The sequence below is a fragment of the Rhineura floridana genome, chromosome 4, assembly GCF_030035675.1.
Source record: "Rhineura floridana isolate rRhiFlo1 chromosome 4, rRhiFlo1.hap2, whole genome shotgun sequence".
Lineage (NCBI taxonomy): Eukaryota > Metazoa > Chordata > Lepidosauria > Squamata > Rhineuridae > Rhineura > Rhineura floridana.
This window is the reverse complement of record NC_084483.1, coordinates 54064004-54083097: the sequence shown is the minus strand read 5'-3', so window position 1 is coordinate 54083097 and position 19094 is coordinate 54064004. Positions and strand designations below refer to the sequence as shown.

The window sequence follows — 19094 nt, the reverse complement described above, 5'->3', positions numbered from 1 at the left end:
AATGAATTTTAAAATGGAACCATGCGAAGAACTGAGCCCAGCGCACTTGCCTCTGGTTGAGTTTATGGGCGGTATGAAGACTCTCTAGATTACGATGGTCTGTGCGCACCTCAATTTCATGCTGCGCCCCTTCCAGATGGTGTCTCCAGGCTTCAATGGCATCCCTAATGGCTAATAGCTCCTTTTCCCATACAGTGTAATTTTGTTCAGAGTCGGTTAGCTTTCTGGAAAAGTAAGCGCAAGGCATCAGTCCTCCCCCTTTCTGGGCCGGTTGCAAAAGAACCGCTCCAATCGCTACGTCCGACACATCCGACTCTACCACAAAAGGGAGCGCCGGGTTGGCATGCTGTAGTATGGGTTCGGTAGCAAACCTTCGCTTCAGGCTCTCAGAAGCCTCTTGTGCAGCTTCAGTCCAGTGGAAAGGTCCTGAGCCCTTCAGGCAATCCGTGAGCGGTGCGGTCTGATGGGAGTAGTTGGCTATGAAACGATGGTAGTAATTCGCAAAGCCCAAGAAGCGCTGCAAATCCTTCTTGGTCTTGGGGGGTTGCCACGTAAGTACACAACAAACTTTATCTGGGTCCATTTCTACTCCTGCTGGCGATATCCGATACCCCAGAAAGTCCAACGTGGTTAGGTCAAACCCACACTTTTCCAGTTTCGTGTAATGATGGTGTTCCCGTAAGTTCTGCAGCACTGCACGCACATGTGAGTCATGTTCCTCGGGAGTATCTGAGTAAATCAAAATATCATCCAGATAAACTATAATGAAGCGGTCCACAAAGTCCCGGAAGATGTCATTCATGAAACTTTGGAAGACTCCAGGTGCTCCTGACAACCCATACGACATTACTAAATACTCAAACTGACCATAACGGGTCTTAAACGCCGTCTTCCATTCATGGCCTGCCTTAATCCTCACCAAGTTGTAAGCTCCTCTCAAGTCCAGTTTCGTGAAAATTTTGGCGGAACGCAACCTCTCCAACATTTCCCTAATGAGCGGCAGCGGGTAACTATTGGGGATAGTGAGCTGGTTTAGGGCCCGATAATCATTGCAGGGATGGAGCTCTCCCCCTTTTTTCTTGACAAACAGCAGGGGTGCACCAGCGGGGGACTGCAAAGGGCGAATGAAGCCTTTCTTCAAATTGGCGTCCAGAAACTCCCTTAATGCTGCCAACTCTGGTTCAGATAGAGAGTAGATTAGCCCGGCGGGGATGCGTGCTCCAGGCACCAAATCGATGGCACAATCATAGGGCCGGTGAGGAGGGAGTTGCTCCGCTTCCTTTTTATCGAAGACGTCCTGAAAACTCCCATACTTGGCGGGCAAGGTTATCTCCCTTGGGGGAGATGCTCCTGCCAACACCTGTGGCTCCTCGTTAGGCTGGCAATGTTGATGGCAGTACTTGGAGGTAAAAACCACCACAGCTTCATCCCAAAAGATTGTGGGGTTGTGTCTAACCAGCCAAGGCATACCTAACACCACCGGGAAACGCGGCAAGGACGCCACATAGAACGACAGGTCTTCCTGATGCCCAGAGACCTTCACTTCCATGGACTCGGTCACCCGAGTCACCCCCCCAGACTTCAGAGGCCAGCCATGTATAGTTTCCACTGCCAACGGCTGGCTCAGTTCTCTTGTGGGAATAGCGTGGTGTAGCACCAACTCCCTGTCTATGAAACAAGAGGATGCTCCGCTGTCGATCATAGCCTTGGCTAAGAAGCTCTCGCCTGAGGATAGGGTGATGCGAATGGGCAACAGAAGGGCCCCTTGGGAGGGAAGGGGTCATAACGGAGGCTGAGTGTCTGTAGCACCCCCCAACTCTCTAGCCTCTATGAGAGCTGGGATGTGAAGTTTTCCGGCGGCTGGGATCTTCCAGCTTTCGCTGCACAATTTCTGGCGAGGTGTCCAGACTTTCCGCAATAGAGGCACAGTCCTTCCCTCCGGCGTCTTTCCCTCTCCTCCTCTGTCAATCTCGGTCTAGACCCCCCAATCTGCATGGGCTCCTCTCCCGAGACAGTATGGATGCCAGGATTGGGCATGGGGCACGCACGGGGCACGCACGGGGCAGCGGAGCAGCAACCTGACTCCAGGAAGGCTCCATTCTTTGCTCCAACTTTCTTCTTTCTAAGCGGCTGTCTATCTGCAAACTCAGTTGAATCAAACCCCTCAGTGAGTCGGGGTGTGTGGAGCGCACCAGTTCATCCAACGCTTCTGGACTCAGTCCATTTCTGTAGAAGTACATCAAAGCTGGGTCATTGTACTCCGTCTCCTGAGACAAAACACAAAAAGCATTTGTGTATTCCCCTACAGACCCCTTTCCCTGTCTCAGGGTCCCTAACTGGCGGGCAACCATCTCCTTCCTCTGGGGGAACATGTCCCCCATCACATTCTTGAAGCCGTCAAACTGGCACAATATCTGGTTGTTGCGAATCAAATACGGGGTGGCCCATTTTGCCGCTTCCCCTTCCAATAAACTGATGATGAACGCCACCTTCGCATCATCAGTTGGGAACTCAGCTCTGTGCACTTGAATGTACAATTCACATTGGGCTAGAAACGTGGCAAACTGTTCACTCTGGCCCCCGTATCGCACGGGTAGCCCCACCGCAGACTTCACAGGGGCGGCCGCCCCGGGAGGCGCCGCCTGGACTTGGGTGACCAAGGCATGGAGATTCTGGTTATCCACTTGCAAGACTTGCGTTGCGGCTCTGAGGTTATGATTCTCGGCTTGTAGGGCTTGCGTAGTCACTCGGAGGTTCTGGATCTCGGCATACAAGGCTTCCATGGTGATAGGTACTCCCCCTCTGGCTCCATTCTGGTCCATGTCATCCGCCATGGGAACAGGTTCGAGTAGGGATGGTGGTTGAGTCAAACTATCCCATTCAGAGCCGAAAGAATGAGGCTGGTGTGTGTGTGCAAGGAAATCTTGTTTTATTAGAGTAATGGTTACATCAAAGGCATTGCGCTTCATAGGAAACCCTACACTAACTCACTAAAGTCCCCAACTATACTCTAGACATGCTCTGCAGCGTGTGAAGGAAGTTGACTCAACGACCCCCCACTGGGAGCGGCAGGCTTATATAGGATATGTTTTTGAACGTAATCTCTGACTTCTTCGTAATTCCTGTCTTTGCCCTGTCCATTTCTCGCGACGACGGGAACGAGGAGACAGGGGACGTGCATCCAACAGCTCATCTGAAGACACCTGCTCCCAAGTAACAGGCTCGAGGTCAGAGGGCGGTGCCACGCTGGAATCCTCCTGGGAACTGCTTGGAAAAGGAGGAGCTGGCACTGACTCTGAAGCTTCCTCCCCTAAGTCCTCTGCATCAACTGGGGGCGGTGCGCTCGGCTCCTCAGAAAGGGCGTTACTCGTGGGAACTGGCTGAAGAGCAGGCTGCCCCCCTCCCGCACAATCCTGCTCAGACACAACAATCCCTAACTCGGCTTCTTCTGGCTGCGGAGGTGCCTGAAACTCATGCCTCCCCCCTTCCTGTCCCTTCTGAGTTGGCTGCAGCGCAACAATTTTCTACTAAACAACTGATAAATACCTATGTAACTTTGTGTCTGGAGACTTATTATTAAGAATCACTTTCCATAATTGTAAGGACGTATGTCCACACGCATGCATCCCAGGCACCTAAATGAGGGGTGAGAGCAGCATAGGGACATAAGCAGATGTCTTAGATCAGGGGTTCCCAAACTTTTCTTCTGCATAGACCACTTGAAAATTGCTGAGGGTCTGAAAGTATCTGAAAATTTACTATGGGCATATGCAAGATAATTAACTCCTATTAGTGATAAGAACAAGAATTTGTAATTATTATTTTAATTAAAACAAGAGGCTTATCAGTACTTTGAAGAGGTTGTTGTTGTTATGTGCCTTCAAGTCGACTATGACTTATGGCAACCCTATGAATCAGCGACCTCCAAGAGCATCTGTCATGTACCACCCTGTTCAGATCTTGTAAGTTCAGGTCTGTGGCTCCCTTTATGGAATCAATCCATCTCTTGTTTGGTCTTCCTCTTTTTCTACTCCCTTCTGTTTTTCCCAGCATTATTGTCTTTTCTAGTGAATCATGTCTTCTCATGATGTGTCCAAAGTATGATAACCTCAGTTTCACCATTTTAGCTTCTAGTGATAGTTCTGGTTTAATTTGTTCTAACACCCAATTATTGGTCTTTTTTGCAGTCCATGGTATGCGCAAAGCTTTCCTCCAAGACCACATTTCAAATGAGTGGATTTAAAGCATTATTGCTTTAAATCCACCCCAACTTATAATTATAATTATGAATATTATTATTAATAATAATATTATACCCAATGACTGTATGTGTGACTCCCTTATTCCCAGTCATTGGCTTATAATTATAATTATGAATATAATTATATAATAATAATTATTAGAAATGCTGTGTGGTGAAATTAACCTATTGCAGTTCTTAGCTCACAACAATAAATACACAAACAGTATCAGTGTCAAACCATGCAATACCAATATTATTATTAAACTATTATGAGACACTGCTTAATGTATAAAACCCTTAATCATAAGCCATGCAGCACCTATAATTTATTTATATTCAATAGAATCTAATCGTGTAATTCAGATTATAATTGTATTCTTATTTAACTGGCTGCCAAGGCAGCCTTGAGGTGGTGCTGCTGGAGAGTACAGGCATCTCCCTCCCCCACCAGCCATGTGTGTGCCAGCCACGTTTGGCTGGGTAGGCCCCTTTAACAAGGCCCACTCCAGCCGCAGCCGCTCCTCCAGGCACACAACCACCCTGCCTGCAGCCCACACCCCTAATGGGGAAATAAGGAGGCCAAAATCGGCCCGCAAAAGGCTCCTTGTCCCCCCAAAAACCGCTGTTCTGCAGCTCCGTCTTCGAGCTGCTCTGTCCCTCGCCGTCCACATTGCACAAGCAAAGAGGAAGGTAGGAGGGGCGGCTGGGCTTAAATAGTCCCATAAGCTCCGCCCCTCCATGCTGCACATCACACGTGCATAATAGTCACAACGCGCAACATTGCCCCATTGAAAGATGGAGGCAGCAGCTTCGCCCCCATCCGCAACTATGCCTCGCTCGTCAGCTGCGCGGCAAGCGAGGCATCATATGCAAGCAAATGAGCGCTCTCTCCCAGATCTTCAAAAATCAATGGCGGAGGGCAGAAACCCATCTGACCAACAGCAACAACAGCCCTTGGGTCATTGCTGGGACCTGACATGTTTCCCACCCCAGTCTTTCCTGGGTATCCCTGTTCTTTTACCACTGACACTCCACTCTCTATAATTGCTATTGTATGTACCCCAAAATAGTAAAGTTTGCCTTTGTGGGAGAATCACAGAAGTTATCATTCTGAAATTTGGCAGGCCCCATATCCTTGGAAGAGGCAACAATATCTGCAACTTGCATACAATTCTGGTAGAAAATGAAAATGGTATAAACTTTTCATTAAAAAAACACACAAATTTAAAGGTGCCCTGCATGAAAATCCCAAGGCTGTAGGCAAATATACCCAGGGCTTGTGTGTGTGTTTGCACAGGGCACCTAGAAGCCTATTTGACAGGTTTAATCCACTCTGAAGCTGCTGCTGCGCCTGCAGATTTCATCCACTTCTCTGAAAGGGGAAAAGTTATAGCCGTTTTTAATTCCCCATTATAGTAAATTTAAACAACTGAGCCGTATTTTTAAGAAAAGACATAAAACATCTCTGAAATAGATTGGACTGCTTCCTAAACATACAGAGACAAGTTAAACCTTGTGGCCAGTGCACACCCCTGTTTTCTGCACATACACCCATACACATATCTTTCCATTCTTTATGCAGGCAAGCAAGCGGCATGATCATAGTACAAGAACACATGCCAATCCAGGCAGAAGCACTCAAGGATGTCTTTGAGCAAGGCAGGTGTAGCCTTTGGAGAGTCCTGGGGGCTTGATAGAGATGCCTGCATTGGCCCCTGGGCTTGAGGTTTCCCACCCCAAGATTTGGGAGCTACTGCTAATTGTATTATGGTGATATTGTAACCACCAGGTAGAAGCCTTTTTTGGTAGTTGCACCACAGTTATGGAACAGTCTCCTCAGGAAAGCTAACCTGGCACCATCTCCATAGCCTTTTTGACACCAGGTGAAGACTTTTATGTTCACTCTGTTCTTTTAAAGGATTTATGTAGTCTGGGCCTCTCAGTTTCAAATCTGTTTTAATTTAGGGTGTGTGTTTTGGTTGTATTGATGTAGCTTTTAATTGTATGCCTTATTTTGTATTTAAATTGTGATTTTGGCTAATTGGTGTTATGAGATGGCATGCAAATGCTGTAAGCAAATAAATAAATTTCTAATAGATTATTTATTTATTTATTTATTTATTTATTTATTTATTTAAGCATTTTATATCCTGCCCTAGTTCTTAGAATTCAGAGCGGCGAACAAATAAAACAATGTCTAATACAAATCAATATACAATTAAAAGATAAGCCTAAGTTAAGAAAATCAATTATACAGTAGTTATAAACAATTTAAATGTTAACTTTAAAAGCTTGAAAAAACAAAAATGTTTTTAACTGACGGTGAAAGACCATGAGTGAGGAGGAACATCGGATCTCTGGTGGCAGGTTATTCCATAAGATGAGAGCTATGCACAAAAAAGCTTTGTTCCTAGTATTGGAGCGGCGGATTATAAAAGTAGATCGGATGATGAGAGAGTGTTCGAGGGGAACTCTTGTCGGTCATTGAGATTTAAATTCCAGAATACGGTTTGATAGATATATTGGTGCTAATCCATGTAGGGCCTTGAAAGCTAGTACCAAAAGTTTAAACTGATGTCGAAATAAAATCGGTAGCCAATGAAGTTGATAAAGAAGAGGTGTAGTATGCATTTGTGGACAAGCTCCGGTCAGCATTCTGGCCGCTGCTCTCTGGACCAACTTAAGCGGACGAAGTGATCTAGCAGATAGTCCTATATATAGAGCGTTACAATAGTCCAATCTTGAGGTCACAAGAGCCTGTGTCACTTGTCTCAAGTCCGACGTTCCTAAAAACGGATGAAGTTGGCGGACTAGCTTTAATTGGGTGAAAGCACTTCTGGATACTGTTGCAATTTGGGGTTCAAGGGTCAAACCAGAATCTAAAAGAATACCCAAACTCCGAACTTGGGACTTCAGGGGGAGTGGGACCCCATCTAAAATAAGTACATTTTTAAATTCATGAGAGGGTTTATGTCCAATTAGTAGAACCTCCATCTTCTCTGGGTTAAGTTTCAGTTTGTTCCTGTTAGTCCATTGCTGTATTGCAGCCAGGCATTGGTTTAAGGGACCGCCTCTGAAACATCTGGCGGGAAAGAATAATAAAGTTGGGTATCATCTGCATATTGATGGTAGTGTATTCCGAATTCACTGATGATCTTTCCTAAGGGCTCCATGTAAATATTAAATAACATTGGGGATAATACGGAGCCTTGGGGAACACCACATTGTAATGGCCAAACCTTAGATGAAAAGTTCCCAAGGATAACTCTCTGGAGTCTGCCCTCCAAAAAGGAACGAAGCCATTGTAGTACCGTTCCACAGAATCCCAAATTAGAGGAATATGCGGCTAGTTCCTCAAGTACTGTTCACAAAGTAAAAAGATAAAGGCTGTGTACACATGTTTAAAGCACATGACTTTCCACAAAGATTCCTGGGAACTATATTTTACCTGCCACAGAGCTACAATTCCTAGTAACCTTAACAATTTAATGTGCATGACATGTGTTTTAAATGTATAGTATGTACGTAGCCAAAACATAATTAACTAATGTAATATTTGATTCATAATTCTTTATTACTCTAGAAACATTTTTCTTGGTGTATATTTTTGAGATTAAAGAGTATGATCCTCAATTCTGCTGTATACACAGGTCTGACACCCTGCCTATGCAAACTCCAGGCATAGCTGGAAGTCAGGATACCACATGGCCCAGGCACTGGCCTGTCATTGTCAATAAATTATTTATACTCATAAAAAAACATGAGAGAAGAGACTGGGAATATTGTAAATCTCCTGTTTTCAGTGGCCCTACTAAACCCCTATCTTCCAGCAGAAGTTTTTCACATCAAGGCAGTTCAACAGCAGACATTTTCCAGGATATGTCTTGGCTTACAAATACACCAAAGGTGCTGCACATGGGAGCGTCTAAATATATCCTTCCCACAATCCCTTCTTTGGTGACTGCCTTACCAGAAGTTGAGGTTGGCTTCTTTTTATGTTTGTGGCTTATACTCTGTGAAATGTTATGTGATGGTCAAGAAAAATGCAGAATTCATTTGCAAGTTTATGCCAATACACACACACACACACACACATACACATACACACACACACACACACACACTATTATGTTCATTGAGAGATTGTTCAAACATTGAGCTGGTAGAAGTATATATATATAATCCCTTCAAACTAAGATGATGGCACTCATCGATTGAATGTTCCTCTATACAAAAAATCCCTGCATTCAGAAATCTAGTATGGCAGGAAAAGCAGTCTAGAACTCTTCTCCTTAATATGCTCATTTGACTGCTGGATAATCCCTTACTCACATGCATTACAAATTAAAGAAAATAAAGTAGGGCTAATTAGGAACTGTATGAGATACAATGATTATACATAGTGGATGCAATACCTGTTATTCTACACATTTTCTTAAACAAATAATTATTTTCTTAAGCTACTATTATTAACATAGCTCTGTGCTACTTCGTATTTCCCCACCTGAGGAGAACGAAATAAGCATGAAAGTCAAGAAGAACACAAATTACTATATGTAGCCCTTCAGAATAGTATGTGGTCTTCAGCTGTTGATTTTAAATTTGGCATTCTGATGAGACTGAAGATTAGATGAGGCCAAGCAGTCAGTCAAAATCATAAGACAAGAAATAGCTGTGGAAAAAAACAACAATGCTGAATGAGCTTTGATTAAATGAAAAAGGGGCAAAAACATTTAGATAGGCATATTAATTGCAAGTTTATATTGTACAAAGTTTTAAGAAGATGGTAATAGATATACACATTAGTCTTCATTCTGAATTTAAAGGATAACATTTCTTTGGCTTAACTTATATGAACATGAAGGTATTGTTTTTGTTCTATATAAGTAGAATTATTCTGCTTCTGGCACCAGGCTAGTACTGACTCCTATACCTCGGTTGACTTTTTAAGTTCATTAGTACTAGTATTGTCATTTCTATACCGCTTTATTTTTTTGGGGGGGGGATCTCAAAGTGGTTTATGACCTAGATTAAAACATTGAACAAAGCATCGCAATCTTTTAAAAGAAAATTACAGATATAGGTCAAATATAAAAGACGTATTCAAAACAGCATAATTTATAGAAAAAATAAAGTATTATCTTAAACATAAACATTATGAATAAAAATCAAATACAAAAATAAAACAAAGTCCACAAAATAGCATGATTTGTAATTAAAAATACCTAAAAAATAGGAGCTGAACCCCCCCCATGGTAACCCCTCCCAAATATGTCCTTAACTGTCCTCCACATCTAAGCTCCACTCTGATTCATTCCCACAAACCATACAGTTGACTTACCTCCAGCCAACAGCTGTTAAGAAGCCAATGCTTGGTCTACAAAAATACATAACAGCATCAAGCATAATTTACAACTCATTCACTCACTTCCATCTAAGGCAGCACAGTGTCATACAAACTCGCTCCCCGTCTCTCAACCAAGTGGGGCCGTACTCTGTACCGGTTCAGTCTCTCACAATGAGTGGTATTGGGCAACTGTGAAACACACAAAAACATGACAACCCAGAGTCTCACTCTGGGCAGCAAAAGTACAATTCCAACTACCACCCAATAATGCAACACCACTCACTTTCTCCTACTGGATAATATTTTCAATAGTACAATATTAAAAGGGGTCATGCCCTCATGGAGACCCTGAAAGGTCTGCATTGCAGCAACCTCCTTAGCTTATCTGTGGGCTGGGAACAGGTGTTTCCACTCTACTCCTCTGGAATTAGCTGGCTGGGCACCCAGGAAAAGGGTGGGTGAGCAGTTAGAATAGTCACTTCCCTGTCCCAGGATCCCTCACCACCAGCAGCAGAAAAAAAGCAGAACAGCTCAGTGTCCCAAAGGCAAGTCCAGAGCGTCTCTCCATATCTAGTCTGTGGGCTGGACACCTAAGAAAAGGGTGAGCAAACAGATGGAATAGCCATTTTCCTGTCCTAGGACCCCTCACCACCCCCAGCAGGAAGTAAAGCAGAACAGGCCAGTGTCCCCTGACATATACACAAAGTCCTTTACACCAAGGGTAGGAGATCTGTGGCCCTCCAGATGTTGCTGGACTCCATCTCCCATCAGCCCCAGCCAGCATGTCCAATAGGCAGGGGTGCTGGGAGCTGTAGTTGTATTGCCAAATGCCTTCTTTAACAGGCACAAGACAAGTAAGTTTGAAATTTCAACAGGGCAATGAACACTTCTGGTGGTGAAGAAGTTAAATGGTTTATTAGCAAGCTGTTTACATCAAACTGTCATTTGCAAGAAACGAAACACTAAAACGAAACTAATAGCTAGCAGGTCTCTGCCTCCCCCCCCCCCGTCTTTGCTCTTAACGTGTGCTGGCTGGAAGCCCCATGAAAAGCACAGCAATGATTTTTGTGTGGGAGGGGTCACAGCTCTTGAGTCTTCTTGATGTTGCTTCTTGATAGTTTTCTGGGGGCTTCTTCAGCCCCCTTGAGACTTAATCTCCCTGATCAAGGAGTCCTATATTTATACCCCAAAGACCTCCTGAGAGGGAGCATCTTACACCTATTAGAGCATTATTTTCCCATCATCCAGGTTGCTGGTTTCACCCTCAGATGATCTCTCCTGACCCTGTCCTCATCACACCTTGGCCTGGGAATACAGCTGCATTCCTAGCTTTTCCCTCCATAGACATATTTGCTTGTTTTGACTTTCAAGTGCTTTGTTTACCTAAGCAAAGCGAGAACATTCGTAAGCCAATTAGCTCACTGTCCCTTCAGAGCCTCAGAAAGCTACAAACAAGCCCCCTGGCCGAGCAGAAGTATGGGACAAGCTGGATTGTTTTGGTTAACTGAACAACTTTCCCAAATGCTGTTTCTGAATACAGACAGAATGAAGCATTTCTCAACTTATTGTCAGATGGCCTGCATTTTGAGCTCTCCAGAGTCCAATGCATTGCAGTTACACTGTGCAAAGCAATAGGTACCCCAATAAATCAGGGGTATGAGGCATGAATTATGGGACAGAGGCCAGGGGCGTCACTAGGGCGGTACAGCAGGTGCAGGCCACACTGGGTGACACCATTAGATGGGGGTGACACCATGAGCCACCCCCCTGCCCTAGGCACCGCCACTGGGAAGCGGCAGGTGCGGCCAAGGAGGAGAGAGAGAGAGAGATCAGGAGCGAGCACAGCGACTGCCCTCTTCCTTCAGCGCCCGCCCTGCTGCCTCACAGGCTGGCTCCTTTGCACTCCCTCGAGCTAGATTTGCTCTCAAATTGAGTGACAAATGTGAGAGTGAGCAGCTCCTCCGGTAGAGGAAAGGTCAACAGAACTTTAATGTTTAATGGGCCAAAGGGGTAGGGTGGTCCTTAGACTCCAAAACACTTCCGGTTCCCAAATGAGAGCAGCAATGCGGAAGGGTGCCGGTCCAAAGAACACAAGGAGGGGGAATGAAAGAGGTATTATGGCAATGAAACCAGTTCCAGCCTCCGAATGAGGACCGGAAGGCTGCATGTCTTCCACCGCTTTTCTGAGTCTCTGGTTGTTGCACCTCCCTGTTCCGGCCTGGTCAGTTTCCTTCGCAAAGAAGGTGGGGAAAGTGGGAACAGAGGAGGGGGGGAATAAACTCCCAGGCTCCACCCCTTTTAAGAACCTGAGGGCTTCTCCGTGCAATCAACTCCAATCCAATGTCATGCAAAACAGAGCCCAAACTCCATTGCTTCCATTGCCTGGTTTTCTTGCAACCTCCAGATTTTTGGGGGGGGCTGTCCTGGTGCAGAGTAAGCTGCCTTGCATGGGGCGGGTGGGAACAGTGGCTGCACTTTGGGATGCCAAAGAGGGTTGGACTTGATGGCCTTATAGGCCCCTTCCAACTCTACTATTATATGATTCTATGCCCGCCAACTTGGATGGCTTTCAAAGCGGGTTGCACACGTTTCTAGAGGCTCAGTGGCTGCTGACCACGATGGCTCTGTTGCTCCCTCTGCTGTCGGAGGCAGGAAATGTCTCTGAATACCAGTTGCTGGGAACGTCATTTGTGGGTGAGTGTTGCTGTTGCCCTCAAGGCCTACTTACAGGCTTCCCAGTGGGGCCTCTGGTTGGCCACTGAGGGCATGATGCTGGGCTCTTGGCCTAACCCAGCAGCCAGGCTCCTCTGATGTTATGAGAGGGGTTGGTCTAGGGCTGGCACCAGACTTTTGGGGGGCTGTGAGCCCAGGGCCAGTAATGGCCCCCACGAACACCAGCCTCCAACAAGGCCAAGGCCCGCCCTTTCTCTGTCCCTGCTTTGACATTGGGGCTGCTCACCACCTTCCACCCCCTGGATACACTTCAGCAGTGGACAGGTGGTGGCTCTTTTGAATGGGGGATCACCATTTGGGGAATGAAACAAAGCTCATTAGAAGAGCACCTCCTTGGATGCAGAAGGGCCCAGGTTCGATTGCCGACATTTCTGGGAAAGACCCCCTGCCTGAAATCTTGGAGAGCTGTTGCCAATCAGGGCAGACAATACTGAACTAGATGAACCAATGATCCTCAGTCTAAAGCAGCTTCCTGCATTTCAAGGTTTTTGTTGTTATGTGCCTTCAAGTCGATTATGACTTATGGCAACCCTATGAATAAGCAACCTCCAGTAACATCTGTTGTAAACCGCCCTGTTCAGATCTTGTAAGTTCAGGTCTGTGGCTTCCTTTATGGAATCAATCCATCTCTTGTTTGTTCTTCCTCTTTTTCTACTCCCTTCTGTTTTTCCCAGCATTATCGTCTTTTCTAGTGAATCATGTCTTCTCAATATGTGTCCAAAGTATGATAATCTCAGTTTCATCATTTTGGCTTCTAGTGATAGTTCTGGTTTAATTTGTTCTAACACCCAATTATTTGTCTTTTTCGCAGTCCATGGTATGCGCAAAGTTCTCCAACACCACATTTCAAATAAGATGATTTTTCTCTTATCTATTTTTTCCACTGTTCAACTTTCACATCCATACATAGAGATGGGGAATACCATGGTCTAAATGATCCTGACTTTAGTGTTCAGTGATACATATTTGCATGTGAGTTCTCCAATAGCTGGCCTCCCCAGTCCTAGCCTAATTTCTTGACTATTGTCTCCATTTTGGTTAATGACTGTGCCAAGGTATTGATAATCCTTGACAAGTTCAGTGTCCTCATTGTCAACTTTAAAGTAGGGAAGGGCTAAGCTGGGGTTGAGGGAGGGGGGATTTGCTGCTCCCCCCCCCACCGTGCATGTTTACTTAGAAGTAAATCCCAACCCTGTTGAATGGGGCTTACCCACTAGGACTGGCGTCAGTTTTGCTGAGACGGCACCTTGGCATTGGACCTGCACTCTTTGCCCACTCACTTCTCCTGCCTCCCATCACATCTGTGGTTCCCACTGGCCCTCAGAATTATCCCCAGGCCAGCAGAACAGTGAGTGCTTTTCTACCCTATATCTCAGTGGTAGGCTGAGCATGTGCTTTGCATGCAGAAGGTCCTGGGTTCAATCTTCTGCATGTCCTTGTGAAAGGGAAAAAATGTTCTAGGTTGTTTGTGTGACGATCCCACAGCTGGCTCTGTGTGTGTGTGTGTGTGTGCTATTACATTCAGTGATATACGGGAATTACAATTTACGAGTAACATTAGTACAAAAAACATTACTAAGGATTCTGTATGGTCTGGTACGGGAGGAGGTCCATGGGGGTGACACCATGAGTTACTGCACCAGGTGACACCAACCCTAGTGACGCCACTGACAGAGGCCATGCATCTAATCCTCCTCGATTTACATCTAGATTTTTTGTGGAGATTAGCAATACGGTAGTCCAGGAATAACTGGAGGGCCATAGGCCACCCACCTCTGCTTCTGCATGTTTACCTGGGAGAAAGTCTCATTGAGCTGAACAGTGCTTATTTATGAGTTGCCATGTATAGGATTGTGTGGGTAATCTCTTGGTTCTAGAAGTTAATTGGATCCATCTATTTCTTTGGATGGACTACAAAATTGGTCTGTAATCCCACTGTAGTAAATGAGATGCAAAAAGCTGATGAAATACAGGTAAGTATTTATTTTTGGGATCTATATCTTGCCCCTCATCACATATGGTCTGAGGGCTGGACACAATAAATACAACATAACAATAAAATTATGTTAAAAATATATTTGCACATCCATCTACCGTATAACTACCAATATATTCAGAAGGCCTATTTAAAGGTCTGAAGCTATCTTCATCTGGTACCAAAACTAGACAACGTAGCTGCCAAGTGAATGTCAGGGAGAGGACTCCAAAAGTGGGGTGCCATTACTGAGAAGGCTTTTCAGCCATGACAAAAATCAACCCTCCAACTCTAATCTGTAATCAGGGCATGCAGAACAAAACAATTTTCTGTGAGGACAGAGTATTTTCCCTGACATACAGGATACAATGCGGCATTTGTAGAATTGTGGATTACCTAGGGCAGCGATGGAGAATCTTTGGTCCTCCAGATGTTGGTGGACCACTAATCCCAAGTGTAATTCTCATGAACCCCACCCTAGAAATCCTGAATGTTGCATTTCTGCTAACAAGGAATCTAACAAGGGCTTTTATAAAACTACACGTCCCAGGCTTCCTTGAGAGAAACCCTTGACAATAATACTAAAACACATCTAATTTATAGAATAGATGCAGCCTTAAAAATGATAAAAAATAATAAAACAGAAAAAATGTCTCATTGAAGCAATGTATGAGATAATATTGAACATGAAGATAATAGTATTCTAGTAATAACTAGTATCCAGAGGTTTGGTGGTATTAACTTTTTTCTCTATTAAAATTATTTTGCTAAATAATAACAAACAAGAGTTCACCAGGGAATGTGTCAGCTTCTTTTTAATTAGGTTTTTATCCACCAGGAGTGCTTTGATTCTTGGTATGTTTTTTTCTATTGCATTATGGTTTCTGACTAAAGTGAAAATTTAATTTACTTATTTCCTGTAACTCATAAATCACAGAGATGCTGAGGATTTTTTTTAAAAAAAAGATTGAAGTACAATAAAAAAGCTGTGGGAAAACTGAAGTTTTGAGACATATCTCATTAGATCTTTTAAAATTCATTTACTTTAAAATAACCATCTTTATTGTAGTTCATATCCTAGTGGACGCAACCACATATCTCAAAATTTCTGTCTTCAGAGGCACTATGCTTCCGTCTAACGCTAAGGTATCAATCCTGGTTTGTAATACAATGGGGCCACCCAAAAATAATGATGTTGTGTCTGCATACTCAGGGGACTCCACAGGTACCCAGAAATATATTAGTTTGTAGATTACAAGGTATTCAGTATTGTCTGACCTACCTAGTCACTTAAACTCTGCAGATGAGGTCCTCCAGAAGCTGCAGCTCATGCTGACTACAGTAGCTAGAATGAAGAGCAGTGTGCCTAGCTGAAACACCATTGTTAAAGGTTCTGCTACTAGGACAAGTTTAAGGTTTTGATATTGGCCTATAATCCCCTAAACAACTTGGGACCAGGTTATTTAAGACAGCACCTTCTCCTACACAAACCGTCACAGTCAATTGAATCATCAAGAGAGACTGTCCTGGTTGTGTCATATCTGGTTTGTCTATGGTGGCAACCAAGGAAAGGTTTTTTTCTGTCATGGTGTTCATTCTCTGGAATAGTTTTCCTCCCAAAATAAGGCACACATCAAAATTAGTTCAATTCTGGTACTTGCTGGAAACATATCTGAAAGACCACTGCCTTCCCTACAGACCCTCTCGAGTGTTGAGATCAGCAGAAGGGGCCCTTTTGGTAGTTCTGCCATTCTCAAAAGTTGGGTGGTGGTGATGGCCCATGAGAAGGCATTTCTTGTGGAACTCCCTCCTCACCGAGGTGTGTCTGGCAACTTCATTCCACAGTCTTATACAAATGCTGAAGATGCACCACTTTGCCCTGGCCTTTGAAATCCGAGACATATATTTTTAGGACCCACCCTATTTTGTGATTTTATTTTTTTTAATTGTTTTTAATGCTTATTTTAAAATTGTTGTAACCTGCCCTGGGCCCTTTGGGTGAAGGGTGGGTAATAAATGTCTCTCTGTACTATATTAAACATTACACTGTTGTGACATCACACAGCATGACATGTGGGCATGGTGGCAAAATGTCTTATAAAAAATTCAAATGAAATTGGCAGCGGTGGTGGGAAGGCCATGGCAAACCGCATTTAGGCTATCAGCGTGGACACCAACATCCCCCTCAACAAATGTAGCCAGTGTGCAGCGCACCTAGGCTACCAGTGCCACTGCCCCATGCCTCTGGCCCTCACAACAAATGCTGCCATTCTGTGCAACATGCCTAGGCAGCTTAGTGGCATTCTCCTGGCCGGCTGGCTGACCTGCCTCCCTCCCTCCCTCCTTCTTTCCTCTCCCCCCCCCACCCTGGCCTTGAGCCCAGGGTGGCTTGGTCAGGCTGCAGTTTGCTGTGGCACGGCAAATTGCAGTATGACACTTACATTTTTATGATATGTATAGACAGGCAGATTCCTGTTTCAGCTAGGAAATTAATGTCAAGAACATAAACTCTACTCACTGGAAAATTTGGGGACTTGTCAAAATAAATTCATAAATAACCTAATAGGCTACAAACATATATATGCTTACCAGGGAGTAAGTCTCACTGAATTCAGTTGGACTTGCATTTGAGAAGACATCCATAGGCTAGTGCTGGAAATCAATGAATATAAAAAAGACAATGGGGTTGATCAACAATAAAACAGGCAAAGGGCTAATTATAATACCTTTCTTACGCATTTTTCAAACCAAATAGATTGCCCTCCCTGTCAGTATGTTGCATGCCTTAGACTGGGGCATGGGATCTTTTTATTTTATTTATTATTTTATTTTATTATTAGATTTATATCCCACCCTTCCTCCCAGCAGGAGCCCAGGGCGGCAAACAAAAGCACTAACAGCCCTTTAAAACATCATAAAAACTGACTTTAAAATACATTCAAACAAAACAACTTTAAAAACATTTTTTTAAAAAAAGCTTCGAAGGCATCTTTTAAAAAAAGGTTAAAAACATATTGTTTTTTAAAAAAGTTTAAAAACATATTAAAAAGCAATTCCAACGCAGAAGCAGACTTGGTTTTTCAACCAAGGTCCACATTCCCTTCTAGGGGCCACATGCCAGGGGCAAAAGTGGGTGGAACAATGAGGCTAATTTCCTTGTGCTCTCACATACCGTTCTCTATCTTATATCCAGGCATGCAAGAGGCAGTACCAGAGTTCAAGGGCATATTCCTGTCAGGCAAATAGGCAAAGAAGTATGAGAAGCAGGGACAGTGATGACTGTGGCTTGGAGAGAGGGGGTATTACTAGGGGGACTAGGTAAGGTGTGTGGCCTGAGGAGACTCAACCTGAAAGGCCTGGAGAGCCACATTCAGCCTCCAGGTCTAAGGTTCCTCATCCCTCTCATAGACATTGTATTTGGATGTTGAGGGAACACATGTATATCTTTGTTCATTGATTGAAAACAGGGGCATCACTAGGGCGATGCAGCAGGTGCGGGCCGCACCGGGTGACACCACCAGACGGGGGTGACACCCAGAGCTGCCTCCCCCCAGGCACCGCCTAGGCACCAACGAGAGCCTTCGCGTGCCGCGCTGGCTGCCTTCCTCAGCTGTTAGAAGGTGGAAGTGGCGGCACGGTCCCGGGCCGTGTCATTCGGCCATGCGCGTGCTGTGCGCACACAATCGCTCACAGTCTCAGAGAGAAGGCGCTGCGGGCCGCACCGGGTGACACCAACCCTAGTGACGCCACTGATTGAAAATTGGTTGGCAGAACCAAATGTACAGAACTTCTGCACTATAGAGACGTTGCACCATGCATTTGTCAGCTAGAAAAACTAGAAATTCTTCTTCCTCTCTGATTTCAATCCAAGCGGGAGAAGAATTTGGAGGCTTTAAAAAGCTTGCTACAGAAAAAATAGTGACTGTTTCTTTTTTCCAAAACTAAAAAGCAAACCAAAGAAATTTCTGGATTTATATTTTATTTTTATTTATGAGGGGGTAAAAGAATTAGAAAACATTTCATGCCAAGAGTCTTGAACTAATTAACCTGGGATAAAATATGGCACAGGAAAACAATAATTAATTCATTAGTGAAATAGTGTCAGCCTTCCTTTTATTTTTTCTTCCAGGTTTTAATTGTGAATTCAAGCCCTGTGAGGGTGGGAATCCCTGTGAGAATGGAGCTGTGTGTCTAACGGAGATGGATTTGGATGCCTTTCCCCTTGGATTCCATTGCCAGTGTATGAAGGGCTTTGCAGGCCCACGCTGCGAGATCAACATTGATGAGTGCAGCTCCAACCCTTGCCTCCATGGATATTGCTACAATGGTGAGCTCAGCATTTGTTTCTCCTTTTCCTCTAAGCTGGATTAGAGTCATTTCAGGGAGATCAGCAGATAATGCTCACCAGTATGTGTGCCCTGGCAACAACTTTGCAACCAATTCCTGAAAGAAGGGGAGTTTGCCAAGATGTCTCATTTCCTGGCACAGAGGTTTATCTTTCAGAGGTCACCATTGAAGCTAATGAGAAATTCTAATGAGATTTTTTTTAAGTTGTCTCTTCTGATGCTTCAATTAGCCCAAATGCCTTTTGTGCAATATATTTGATGATGGGTAATTTTCAGGTGCTAAAAAGAAGCTCCTCTGAGCAATGAGGCACTGCTTGCAAGGAGTTTTAAAAATAGGTATGAATATTGCATTAAAATGAGGTCATGTTGATGAAAGGTAGGGTGCTTGTTCAATGGAGTGGGAGGAGACAGAAAGCCCTGTATCTTGTAAACTTTTGGCATGCTTATCAG

At 44.4% G+C, this 19094-nt stretch overlaps 1 protein-coding gene across 1 annotated transcript in view; it reads left to right on the top strand.

Annotated features, from left to right (window-relative positions):
• Positions 1-18669, top strand: part of LOC133384137 (protein eyes shut homolog) — an 84646-nt gene extending 65977 nt beyond the window's left edge. Inside the window, exon 7 of the mRNA XM_061626066.1 lies at positions 18428-18669. Within this exon, the coding sequence (XP_061482050.1) occupies positions 18428-18669 (242 nt within the window). The remainder of the gene's footprint in view (positions 1-18427) is intronic.
• The last annotated feature ends 425 nt before the right edge of the window (positions 18670-19094 follow it).